This window comes from Ananas comosus, unplaced genomic scaffold (genome assembly GCF_001540865.1).
Source record: "Ananas comosus cultivar F153 unplaced genomic scaffold, ASM154086v1, whole genome shotgun sequence".
Lineage (NCBI taxonomy): Eukaryota > Viridiplantae > Streptophyta > Magnoliopsida > Poales > Bromeliaceae > Ananas > Ananas comosus.
The window spans coordinates 35,464-49,655 of NW_017893605.1; the positions used below are offsets into that span (position 1 = coordinate 35,464).

A 14,192-nucleotide genomic window follows, 5' to 3' on the forward strand; every position below is an offset into this window, starting at 1 on the left:
TGTATTTTGTTTGCGATAGCTTGTCACTTTAAAATTACTCTTTTTCAAATGGATGTCAAAAGTGCATTTTTGAATGGTTTTCTAAAAGAGAAAGTTTATGTGGAACAACCAAAAAGGTTTTATAGATTCTAAATTTTCAAATTATGTTTTCGTCTTAAAAAAGCACTTTATGGACTTAAACAAGCACCGTGAGCATGGTATGAATGATTAACAAAATATCTTTTAGAAAATGGGTACAACCGAGGGGGAGCGGATAGAACTTTTTTTGTTAAACACATGAAAAATGACTTTATTGTGGCACAAATTTATGTGGATGACATTGTCTTTGGCGCAACTAAAGATACCGTTGCGACTGAATTTGCAAAGTTGATGACTAGTGAGTTTGAGATGTCGATGATGAGTGAGCTTTCATATTTCCTTGGTCTTCAAGTTAAACAATTAAAGGAAGGAATTCATTTATCTCAAACCAAGTATGCAAAGGAACTGGTTAAGAAATTCGGTTTGGATGGAGCAAAGAACTTTGATACACCGATGGGAACAAGTAACAAAGGACTCGGACTGGATGTTGAAGGACAAAGTGTGGATGAGAAACAGTATAGAAGCATGATCGGCAGTTTACTGTACTTGACCGCGAGTAGACCGGACATTGCTTTTAGTGTGGGAATCTGTGCTTGCTATCAAGTTAATCCCAAAGAAGTTCATTTGAAAGCGGTTAAGAGAATCATACGATATGTTAAAGGTACGACTGGTTATGGTCTATGGTATCCGATGGGGACGTCTTTGGATTTAATTGGCTACTCGGATGCGGATTGGGCCGGTTCTGCGGATGATCGAAAAGCACAAGTGGAGCATGCTTTTATATAGGCCACTGTCTAGTTGCGTGGCATAGTAAAAAATAAAACTGTATTGCACTCTCCACTGTAGAGGCGGAATACATTGCGGCCGGTAGTTGCTCTACACAATTAATCTTGATGAAAAGCTTATTGAGTGATTATCAGATCTCCTCCACCACTTTTACTATTCTATGTGACAACACGAGTGCCATTAATATTTCAAAAATCCCTGTTTTACATTCACGAACAAACATATTGAACTAAGATATCACTTTTTAAGAAAATTGGTTGAATCAAACATTCTTCAACTTGAATATATTTCAACCGAAAGTCAACTTGCGGATATTTTAACTAAGCCGTTTGATCAAAAACGTTTTTTACATTTAAGAAAGACTATTGGTATGAATCCTTCAAACTAGATGCATTCAATTGGGCCATGGATTATGCGCATATTACATTTTTGCTTCTGTGCATGTTTTTTCAGTTTCCCTGATTATTCTTGAGAGACGATTGAATTTCATGAATGGTGTGACTGTTAATGGTATGTTTTTGGGAGATAAATTGGTTTTTGTGCGCTCTATCATATGACTTTAATTGTTTCATATTATGTTTTGATTGATCACTGTCAATGTTATTCTCTATTGTCATAATTTTTGAACGATCAAATCATTGAAATTCTGTTTTAGTATACTGAATTAAATTCAACACCTCATGCTTCGAACTTTGAACGTTGCAATTGTTTTGTTTGATTATTAGCTATGAGATGAATAACTCTTTCTCTGTTTTTGAAATTGCAATAATATTTTTGACTTGAGGGTTGCACTAATTTAGGGAGAGTCTTTCCAGTTATGGTTATGAAAATTTCTTGAATTCAAAAGATGTGGAAAGAGTTACATCCCTGCTGGGAGTGTGAAAACTACCACCATATGGAGGAAAGAGCTACCACCCCGGTCGTCCGGTTAGTGTGTGTAGCTACCACATGATGAGCAAAGTATCTCTATAAAAAAAAGGTGAAATAAAGAATAAATAAATTTTTTTTTGTTGCCTTATAATCCGAAATTATGCTTTATTTTCATATTTTTGGGGTTTGATCTCATTATGTTGTTGAATCTCTCCATTTTTGCCTTGTTCTTACCTCTAAATATGTTATTCAGGATTTTCATACATTATTCCATACTTTGATACAATTGTTTGGTTGATTTTGCTAAGTTTTCATCATCAAAACCTTACTTTTTTAATTTTTTCGAAAAAAATGTGATTTTACTGATTTTTGTTGCATAATTTGTCCATGATTTTCATGATTATGTGGCCCTTGGATCATCTAGCATCTTGCATATCAACTTGCTAAAGTTTCTAAAATAAAAAATCTATTATTCTTATGTTCAATATGTATACATCATTGTGTCTAACATGGGCTTTCTCGAAAATGTACTCATGGCTACTTGTTCTTATGGTTCTTATGGCCGGTGGTGGTCGCGGTAGTAAACGTCAGCGTGTTTCGGCTAAGCGACCTGTTGAGCAACATCCGGAGGATGAGGGGAGCAAGTATGCTCCAGGTGAAGAATCTGAGTCTGATGAGCCCGATTGGGAAGCACTTACTCTTGAAGTGCTTTCGAAGAAGAAGAGTAAAGCTCCTGCAGTCACTGAAAAGGAAAAAGAGAAAGAAAAAGAAAAAGGGAAAGGAAAAGGTGCTGAAAAGGGAAAGGGCAAAGCCGCAGCTCAAGGGACAGATACGGGAGGTCGGAGGAAGTCAGGTGGTTTTGAGATTAGAGAGCTAGTTTCTGAGCCTCCGCGATATTCTGTTCAGGACGTTGATTCCCGCCGACGATCTATGTACTCCTCGAAGCACTGCATTGGTGAACGTGACGTTGGCGTCGCAAATATTATTGAGTGTGTGCCGGCATTTCAAGATCTATTTGAACATGGTAATTTGCATGAGATTTGCAATTTTTCGGAGCAAACAGGTTTCTGCTTGGAGCTTATTAGAGAGTTTTATATGTGAGCGGGACGTCTGGTTGACTCTGACGGCAGCCCGTACATGTTCACCACTTCGGTACGTGGCGTAGAGTTGACTATTACGCCCGATACGATAGCTTTTGTGCTGGGGATGGAAGCTCGTACCGATGGAATTGAGTACTTACAGGCCAGATTTGATTCGTTTCAGGATTGGGCGCGTGTTGCGAATGCGATCCACATGCCGGGAACTGAATCAAATGGAATTATGGTATTATCTAAAGATTTTAAGATAGAGTATCGGTTTTTGAACTTCGTGGTTTGTTATAACATTTTGCCCTTGGCAAACACAAAGATTTTGCATTGGGATCGTCTTCTCTATATGTACTTGTTGGGACACCCGGACATTGTACAAGCCAAGAACATAAACATGAACATTCCATTTTTGATTTGGCGGCGGATGGCAAAGGACATCAAGACTTTCGGGCAGAATGAAAGGTTGTCGTTTCGATTGATTATCATGAGGATTCTGCGACTTTATAAGGTGGATACACGTTGTGCGTCCTATGAGCATAGTCTGGGACGGATAAGTGAGACGACGTTTGTGAAGTCCTCTGTGCAGCTTCGAACTCCGTCTCAGCGAACTTCTTCACCTACTGCTGCTTCACCTCTTGCTGCTCCTGCTTCTTCACGTCCTTCTATGGATATTTCTGAGGAGGATGTCTCGGTTTCATCCGTTTATCGTGAGCAACAGCGATTATCTTAAGAGCTTCAGAAACTATCAGCGGATCAGGCTCAGATAAGGAAGGATGTGAGCAAGATTAAGCATTTAATGAAAGCGATCTTTGATAAATTGGGTTGTTGTAGCTCCGATCTTCCTCCGCAGGGTGACGACTCCGATTGAGTGGTGCGAGGTTCCTCTTTTTGTCGTTTTGGCGTTTTCTTGACAAAAAGGGGGAGATGATGATGATGCATGTGGATGATGATATGCATGTGCATGATGCTGCTTTTTAGATGTTAGATGCTTTTTAGATGTTAGATGCTGTTTTTTTTTTTTCAGATGATGTATTTAGATGATGATGATGATGCTTATATATGACTGTTTATGTTTGATCGTTAATGAAAACTCTTGGATCTTGACTGTGTTTTGAGAATATTTTTTTGCAGGAACTTTCAAGACTTCAAAACTCCATGTCTAAGTCATAGAGTTTGTATTAAGATTGTGAGAAAAATGTAATTTTTTCTTTTATTGGATCGATCATGCAGGAGATTGTCGTTTGGTGATTGCGATGATCTTCTTTTTATTGTTTCTGAGTTGTGTACGAGCGTTGTATTATGTTTTGTCACGAAATCGCCAAAGGGGGAGATTGTTAAGGATTTTCTAGGTTGGCGGATTTCGTAAAGTCGAATGGAGTCCTGAAGAGTTGATCGCGAAGGTTTGAAGAGAAGATTCAATTTGAAGAGCAAAGACTCATTTGAAAAGCTCAGCACCTCAGGTATGAAGAATAGATCATTTTTGGTGAATTTATCTAATTACAATAAGTTTAGAAGACTTGGATCGCAATAGAAAACACAAACTGAGATTTTCAATGTGCTGGGATCGATCCCCAGAGATGAGAGACCGGTTCCCGAGAGTTCTCTCTGCGTGAAAGACTAATGCAACCGGTCTCCTGATCTGAAGGACCGGTCTCCTGGTCGGTGCAACTGGTCTCTGGCATGAGAGACCGGTTCCCGAATGTTGAGATTTTTGACTCACAGAGAGAGACCGGTCTCTGGCATGAGAGACCGGTTCTCGAAGGTTTTGTTTTATGTCACGCAGTGAAGGACCGGTCTCCCATCCAAGGCACCGGTCTCTGACAGCCCGGTCTCCTCGAGAGGACCGGTCCCTGAGGACGACACCAGTTTTTAAAATAGACTTTTTGCAATCCTAGTCTACTTCTAAGTCTTCTAAACCTATAAATAAGCCATGGGGGTCATCATATGAGTTGAGGCTTTGAATTTCTACTGTTCTAAAATCCTAGAAACTTGTTTTCACATTCTTATGATTTTATTCATATAACAAGTTTCATCTAATCAACGATCGACTTGATTCTTAAGTTTTAACTCGAGATTTTCTTCGAGAATTAAGTAGATGTTTGATTAGAAGGTGAACCCTCATTGCTTATGGGATTTTAAGTCTTAATTACCACAAATCATCGATTCTACAAGCTCCGGAAGGAGGTTTGGCGCGTGGATCTCGCGTGAAGCCGAGGATTCGGTGGACGCTTTGAGGAGTTGAGGCGTTGACGCGGTAAGGAGTTGCGGCGAGGTCGATTGGAGGATTCCTATCGATCGAGGACCGGCGAAGATCATCAACAACGGGAATTCGGTAAATTGAGTCATGTATTTTGGTTAAATCACTTGTACTTAAGTTTTCTTAGTGGATTTTTTTCGTGTGATCGGTCCCGTGGGTTTTTCACTCCGGATTGGAGTTTTTCCACGTTAAAATCTCGGTGTGTTGATTTTATTTTTTGCTATCTCTTTTGTTTGCATCGAGAGTTTTTGTTTTTTGCCGTTTTTACACTTATTCACCCCCTCTAGGTGTTATGTACTTTTAGATCCTCGGGATCCATATTTACACGGAAAAGCCGTTAAAAGCCTGGTACGGACGACATCTTTTGACAGCCCAGGAGTCGACAGAGGAGCTACCGGCCAATACTAGAAAGACGGACTTATGGAGCTTCAGGTCTAGAGATCATGTGTTTTTGAAAGTCTTCTGCCGGTCCAGAGATACGCTAGATTCGTTCATGTGGGTGGAAAGCTCATCCCTTTGTAGGCCCTTTGAGGTTATTGGTGAGCCGAGTTGGACCAGTTTGCTACAGGTTGCCGTTACGCCCATGACTGGCCGAGAGTATCCATGATTGTTTTCGTCTTTGGCATTGAGGAGATACGTGTTTGACTCACACTTTGATCAATTTTTACTCCACTGCGAGCTGGGCCGAGGATTTGAGATTTGCAGTGAGCGACGGTAGTGATTCCGCTCGTGAGACGAAAGAATTTGCGCAACGCTGGTCAGTCCTGTTGTAAAAGTGCAGAAGTGGAGTTATACGGAGGACCTTGTGAGGCAACTTGGGAGCGAGACGGTGATGCGGGAGTCTACCTACTTGTTCGATGCTTAGGATTGAGGTATGCTGTTAAGTTTCGAGGACGAATTTCTGTAGTGGGGTGAGGGATGTAGATATTCCCTGGTGTTTTGCCAGCTATGTATTTCAGCATCTGAGTGCTTGTCGACCATCTGGAGAGTGTCAGGATAAGTACCTGAAGTCGTTTTTGATGCCCGAACATAGCGCCCGCAAAAACGGACTCTGTGTGACGCGAGAGTTCTTTTCCATCCCCGATGCAATGATTAGGTTCACTACTGGGGGATTCCTCTCCACTCCTAGCTCGCCAAAGCCTACATACTGGAAAGACAAAACATATCCTACGTGTCCCTTCAAACTGCCCCTTCTTCGGTGGCTGCCAAAGGGAGGCGAGTCAAGATTCCATCACTAAGACGTATCTTCATGAAGGATGCTAAGTTCTGGAATGTTAGGGGCGGGTGTACATGAAGAAAACAATAAAGAGTGAGGCGAAGGGGGATACCCTTCCTAGCCCAGGAATTTAAACAAATTGCAAATGTATTGTTTCAGGCATGTACTCGGTACCACACAGGTGGGCGGTATTGGTACACCCAGCGATATTCTGCAACTGCTGCCTCTTCGGGGTTTGTGCAATTCTGATGCTCGAGGTACCTGGTACGGCATCGGCCTGGGTGGGGTACCGGGTATTGCCAGTGGGTAGGTGAGGGGCGGAGTTTGGTGGTTGCAGTGTGTGTCGGCTTCAATCCCAATGTGTTCCCTAGCCGTTTTTTCATGACAGGGAGAGGCTGGTTTGTGGCTTTGTTTTTTTTTCCCTTTCTCCTCTTCTCTCTCTCTAGCTGTTTGAGCCGTACGCATCGGTACTGGTGAGGGTGTCGGATGGGAGCTCGTCGACGTCGACGTTGCGTCTTGGGTCGTGTTCGAGCGTGCGTGGTCGGACGGTGTGGAATGCGGTCCGCCCGCAGAAAAGGTAGCGTCGTTGGGAGGGCTGGCGAGGCCGCGGGATTTACGCTTCTTTTCGACTTCTCGTCGTCGCTGTTGGATGCGCTTTTGAGCGTGGTTTTGATGCTTAAGTCTACCCGAGAAATTTCAGATTTCTCCTTAGTCTCAGTTGACAGCATGTATTGATTGGGTTTTGTTAGGTATCATGTTTATAGCTCGAATTCGTGGATTTGTATGATTTTTGAAATCTGAATTTGCGAAGGGCATAGTTATTGCGTTTAATAAATATACATGTTGGCTTGGATTGACTTAGGTGAAACCATAATTTCCTACACTGTCATTTTTTTCATACTATTAACAGTTAGCTTTAGGTGCGTAGTTAGTTTTGTATCGCCGCAGTTTGTTATCGCCGCGAGTTTCTACACTGTCAGTAATGCAGATACAGCATGTACGCCGCAGTTCTACATCTGTCATAATTTGCCAGTTTAATACGCTAGATTAGATGAGATCAAAAATTACAAAATTTATTTTCTGATATCTTAATACGCTTAGACCGGCTGTTGTTAAGTGCCGCCGGTTTAATCAGTTGGAGATAGACAGGGGGGTTTACCATTAGGCTGGCAATATGATGCGACCGTTGCTGGCTGCTGTCGACTCGCAGTATCGACTCGATATTTGGCTCGCTTCGAGTCAACTCGAAATTAAATGAGCCGAGCTGTGAACCAAAAAAAAAAGGCTCGAAATTCAGTTTCAAGCGAGTTTGAGTATTACTCGGCTCTGGTTCGAATTAGGCTCGAAGCCGGAATATGATATATATATATATAATTATATTATTATATATATATATATTAATATATAGTATATATATAAATAATAGTATATAGTATAGTATATATATATAGTAGAGTTAGATTCAATCCCTTAAATCGTTCTTTTTTTTTTATTTTTTATTATCTTTATTGAGATTAATATTATTATTATCTTGTAGGGAGCAGACTCAATCCTAGAAGTTCATTATTTAATCCTTAGGGAGCCGCAATCATCCCCAACCATACAATTTTTATCAAAGGTCAATAAATTAAAAAATCAAACCCTCTATAATTTTCTGATAGCATCACAAAACCATACACTTTTATATTAAAGGCGTCAAAAATTCAAAAATATCAATCTCTATATATTCGGATAGCATAATAGTCTATACTATCATATGTATTAATATATATATAAAAAAATAGGTATAAATATAATATATTTTAAGTTTTATATATAGGCTGAGTGATAATCTGAATTTAGTTAAAATTGGGCCAATGTGTTGGCCCCATTAAAAAAAAGCCCAATAGACAAATAAAAAGCAAAATTTTTACTAATTTATATAATTTTTCTTTTCTGTTCTTTTTTCTTTCAAAGCTCTAAATTTTCAATATGTTTATCTCTTTCTTCTTTTCTGTCTCTCTTCCCCTAAGTGGCCAAATCGGTAGCCTCTAAGTTACAAGTAATCATCATATTGCCCGCCGTTGCCTAACCTTTGCTATTATTGTATGCTTAAGAAAATATACATATATTTTTAAAGTAAAAAATATATTGCATATATAAATTTTAATTTTAGTTATAGTATGGATGGATAGTTAATCCAATATTTATTTATATAAATTTATTTATTTTGATGCATAAATGAAAATGAATTTAATATGAGATATAAAAATAAGAAGGCGGTAAAGAAAAGACATATGAGGCTGAAAAATTAGATATTCAACTCCATAATTATTTTTTTTATATTATGAATATTATATTTCATATATCTATTTTTGTAATTTGAACTCATTAGACATATTTTTGTATCAACAATTATAGATAATGTCTCTATACAAAATTAAACTGTTGATCGTATAATGTGAGAATTTCTGCAGGGCGTCGTTTAAGGTTTCGAGCTTCGTTTCGACTTGAAATTTAGGGCTCGCTCTGGCTCGTTCTCGAATTAATTCAATCAAGCTTGAGCTTAATTTAGCTCGAAATTAATTTCAAGCGAATTGAGCCGGGATGTAAGCGTCGCTCATGAGCTCGGCTCGCTTCCACCCTAGGGTTACCACCTCCATCTACCTACGTAGAGCATTATCCAGCCCCCAAATGTAGGCGGTAGGGGGGCGATCCGAATATAAAGGAGTTAAACCTTGCCAGTAAGCAAAAATTCTCGGTCTATCCGCAAGACCGACATAGCCACAAGCGCAATATTCCCATACTAGGAAACGAATAGTAAATATATTGCGCAAATAGAAGAAGTCATTCCGAAATATTTCGGAGTATGCGCCGAAGGCCGGCAATGCGGCCTGTGTTTAGATCACCGTATCCTGCAAATCATAGAGTATAGAGCATCCATACCCGGCAAACTGGAAAATGCGGAAGTTTTGATAAATTTTCTGAAATGAGACAAAAACACGGTTCGAACATGTGCATGGTTTACAGCAACAATGCCGAGAAGCTGCGGCAGATCCATTTTTTAAAATTAGATTATTCAACACCTCATATACACCAAGACAGCTTTTACTTGGAATACAAGTCTACCGGCTAATCCGTCGAAGGATTTGGACGAAATTACAAGGAAAAGTTTCATGAACAATTTTATAGAACAGAACCGGAGATTCCGGTTGCCGATTTGGGCTCAGTTCAAACAGAGAACAGCGCGAATCAGTTGAAAAATATTTTGAACGATTTTAAGACGGGCCAGGACGCCTTTGTTTTGTCTAGCAATGCAGAATCAGAATTTGCCAAGATGGCATTAACGGTTTACACTTCACAATTAAAGCATCATTTTGAGACAAATATTTTCAAATCTGTTTGATTTTAGGCGGTTCGGCGTTGCTCAATACGAAAACATTTAGAAAGGGAAGTAATGAGGCATCGGCCCAGGTGGGCGAAATAAAAGATTTGAATAAAGGAAAGGAGAAAAATGTTTCTTTCTTGAAGAGTCTTCGCTCATGAGGAGCGGAATTCGTCACAGAGACTGAAAGATATCGGCTGATAAGAGCCGAGATATACGGCTGCCGAGATGGTGTTAAAACCTGTCAACCATAATAAGTGCTGCTTTGTTGAAGCCGCTAAATCAACGCGACTGGCCCAAAGCCACGAAGTTTCAGCATATAATATTTTTTGATGTATCGGAAAATGATTTAATTTTGATCGGGTTGTTAAAGATTGCGAATGAATTCCAACTATAGGAGGGTCAAACTATACCTCATGTAGAGAATTGAAAAGAAGAAGATGTTGCAAATTGACACCATTCATGAGAGCCATAAGACAATGAGTGTTACTGCTTTAAGAGGCCAGATCAAAAGAGTAAATGGCGGAGGTCGGCTCATATTTGCGCGACCAAGAAAATAAAAATATAAAAATGACAATTAATTCTTTCCTTAGCAGGTTAATATGGTGGACGTCAAAGGAAAAGGGTGCGGTATAAGAAGACGCTGAAAACAATTTGCTTATACTTCAAGGAGGACGCTTCGCGCTTTGCATAAGGTGCAAAGCCGAAATGACAAAGAAGGATTGGGAAGGCTTATCAAACGACAAGAAAAGAAGTAACAAATGGAGAGAAATGATGAGCATTCCCTGAGGAGTGGGAGAAATTCCTGAAGGGGGATGACAAGTTCTGGAGGATTGGATTCAGACGAACTCCAACGAATCTGAACCAGAAGTTGATTCGAGTTTCAAAACAAGGAATTATTGATGCAGAAAGTCTCGCGCGAAACAAAGAAAGGAGAGAACATCATAGTGCGATGAGTTATCAGAGAAACCTTCGGCCTCAAACAAAGAATTTCCTGAGTATCGGCCACACTTGGCAGCAACAAGCCAAGCCGAGACCAAAAACCAGAGTTCGAGGGGATGACTGAGGGAAGGACATAGAATATCTTGGTCAAAGATTAGTCAACGAGCTCCGGCATACAGACTTAGTTCGAGACCCTGGGAAAGCGAGAAATGATGGAGATTTTTAAACAACCATTTAAGAACAGTGAAGGTACTTAGCAACTGCCTAATAGATCAGTGGCACGAAGTCGAAGTCAAATCATCGGCCAAATAGTAAGGGCCGATGTTAACAAAATACAAAAGCTCGGCAGTAGAGGAATGCAAGCGGAGGCGAGGACAACATATACGAGAAGCGAAAGCGGATGAGACTGAAGTGTGGAGATGATCTACGAGCACCACCACACCTTTTCGCCCCGATGTACGAAACTATTCATGAGCGGCGTGGTTTCATCACCCATTTCTTGGGGTTTTTAAGTCGAACAAGTAGAACGACAACCATGCTGAAACAGAAGGAGAAGAATGACTAGGAGGGAGCTAGAGGCGACAAAAATGGGCCTCCCCATGAGACAATCATCAAGTAAAGAGAGATGACCTCCTAAGGGAGAGGGGAAGGCACGGATGGAGAGTGACTCCTCAGCCGGGACGTGCTAGAGTCTGAAGAAAAAACTAAAGAATACAACGAAATTGGCTAATGAAGGAGCAGCCAGACGGCATATGGTAATTATACTCTGCCACGATCTTTTCAAACAGAGTATATTTGAATACGACGAACGTCGGATAGTAGATGAAGCAAGTTGGGTCTCAACGCGGCTCATAATTACAATTAGATGATGCCAAACTGGCCGATGCAGTGGTTTTTGAGGAAACCTTCTAGCATGCAGACAAGATTTGTGAAGGCCTATGTTCATCGGGCTTTGATAGGAAGGTCGGCCAGTAGGCCGAGTCCATGCGTGGACGGCGGAGCGATGGTCAACGTCCACTGCCTTACTTTCGTTCTTGTCAAAAAGTTAAGGCAAGGCAGAGGACGCAATTAAGCCAATCGACACAATCCATGACCGACTTAGCGAACGGTCAACAACTTGAGGAGTTACTCACAAATGAAATTACGCGTAGCGTTCTAACAATTACTAACTGTATTTGCAGATAGCCATCTTACAAACCTACTTACATCGGACGTCACTAGATCCACGAAACGAGTGCCGTACTTTCCTACACTCACGAAAACTATTCAATGGGTAGGAAGAAAAAGTGAAAGAATCAGGGCCGAGAAGGGCCCCCCCACAAAGGTAGTAGCATCAATTGAGAGAGAGACATCGGCCATATCAATTTGGGCGATATTGATCCGGATCAAATTTTTCTTTGTAAGATGTGACTGTAAGAGCGGAAATACAAATTAAATTCTCTCTAAAGACGAAAAGAGCTATCGGTGGCAGCGAGAGCCCGAAGCTAGTTAAAATGGAATGTTAGCAATAAAAAGACCGAGGCCTTTAGAGAGCTTCGCAAAGAGAGCGATCGACGGATCAGCTATGTGAGCCAATTCGGCCCATCATGGCTGATGACGTTGCTATGTAACAATACGGCGAAAATGGCCAGTCATTGATATGGTGAAATCATGTTTGTTAAAGCCGATAAGGGAAATATCAAATGAAACAAAGAGCGAATCAATGAGTTGAATTTGAAGGAATCGCCTATCAATAGTCGTGACAAAAATGTTGGAAACTCACGGATCCGCTAATTGAGGTGAAAACTTCGGATCTGCGAACAATCAGCTCGACTTATATTAGTGCAGATTTTCGGCTCAACAACAGAAGGAGCTGAAAGAATTGTTGAAGGACGTACATGGATTTGCTCGCTGAGTTCATGAAGAAATGCCAGGTTTAAGCCGAAACAATTTAAAGAACAGTAGGCCTACCTACTTAAAAAAAGTATAAAGCCTTACAAACAGCCGGCTCGTAGGTTTGAGCCGAGTATTGTACTCTAATATCAAAAATGAAAATCGAAAATCTTTTAAAGGCCCGGTTTTAATTTAGAGCGAGCCCGATATGTGATTTGGTATCTATAGCTTCCAGCTGACGAAAAAGAATAGTAAACTTAGGATTTGCATTGATTTTAGGAACTTAAATTTGGCTACTCCTAAAAATGAGCTATCAAATACCAATACCCGCATACGTTAAGTGGATTCGGGCCTGCGCGTAATGAAGTCCTATCTTATGGACGTACATGTATGATAATCAAATTGTTATTTTGCCGAAGAAATGTAGCTAAATGGCTTTTTCAGATGCTCGCGAGTGTATTGGGACCTTTGAATGTGGTGGTCATGGCTGTTCGGTTTAAAAAATACCGAAGCTACTTATTCAGAGATAGCAATGAAATTTATTTTTCATTGATTTGATCGGCAAGATGTTGGAGTTTCATTATGATATAGTTGGTTAAATCCAAAAATTACGAGCCGAACATTCTAGCGTGTGATTTTAAGGCTCACCTTGAAAGAATTGAGAAAATACTAATTTGAAAATGAAATGCTTTGAAATGTGCCTTTGGAGATTTTCAGCCAGGAAATTTCTGGTTCTTGAACATAAAAAGGGCATTAAATCGATTAAAATAAGGGCGATATATCAGAATTGCCGCACAAAAAGCCAAAATAGTGACTTGCAAGCTTATTGAGAAATCAAATTATTTGCGGCGATTTATATCAAATCTGGCCCGACTAGGATAGGGAGTTTTTCACTCCATTATTTCGGCTAAAGTCCAAGAAGATTTATTTGACGGATGAGCAACAAGGAGTATTTTGAAAATATTAAGAAATATTTAACAAATCCTCCGATTTTTCATGCTCCTATAACAAGGACAAGCAAATGAAATTATACATTTCGGCCGTGCACGAGCAAAATTGGTAGGAATGCTCCTTTGGCCCAAGAGAATTGAAGAAAAGTTTTTTTAGGAACATGCCCACTATATTACTTAAGCCAGACGATATTAGATAGCCGAAAAACGATATTTTGGCCTATCGAAAAAATTTATTGTTTGGCCTTATACTACGCCTGTTACAAACATTAATACTTATCTTTTTACGCAACAGGAAGTATCGCATAATATGCTAAAATCGATCTTGTCAAATATATGTTATCTAAGCCAGTGTTGAAGAGGACGATCGGAAGGTGGATGTTACGCATTATCCGGCATTCTCCCCAGATTATGTTCCGTGGCAAATTGTTAAAGGGCAAAGCGATAGTCGAGTTTTTTGGCGGGGATCATCCATGTGTTGAAATTGAAGAGCCAATGTAAATTTTAGTCGCGCTTCAAACCTTGGATACTTATACTTTGACGGGTCAAGAACAGCCGAATCCGCGAGAGCTGCGGAATAGTTATACAGTCTTCCTGAGGGAATACCTATCAATTTGCTTTTGAATTAAATTTCAGGCTGTTCCAATAATAAGCCCTAAATATGAAGCCCTTAATAATTGGCCTTGAATCATATAGAATTGAAAGTTAAGCACCCAAGCTTCATCGGTGATTCACAGTTGCTAGTGATCAAACAAGTCAGTGCGGGAGA

The 14,192-nt window shown here is 40.1% G+C and overlaps 1 protein-coding gene across 1 annotated transcript; it reads left to right on the forward strand.

Annotated features, from left to right (window-relative positions):
• Nucleotides 1-276: 276 nt before the first annotated feature.
• Nucleotides 277-864, forward strand: LOC109706428 (uncharacterized mitochondrial protein AtMg00810-like). The gene has a single exon (XM_020227236.1). It carries the CDS (start codon nucleotides 277-279, stop codon nucleotides 862-864), a length of 588 nt encoding a protein of 195 aa, XP_020082825.1.
• The last annotated feature ends 13,328 nt before the right edge of the window (nucleotides 865-14,192 follow it).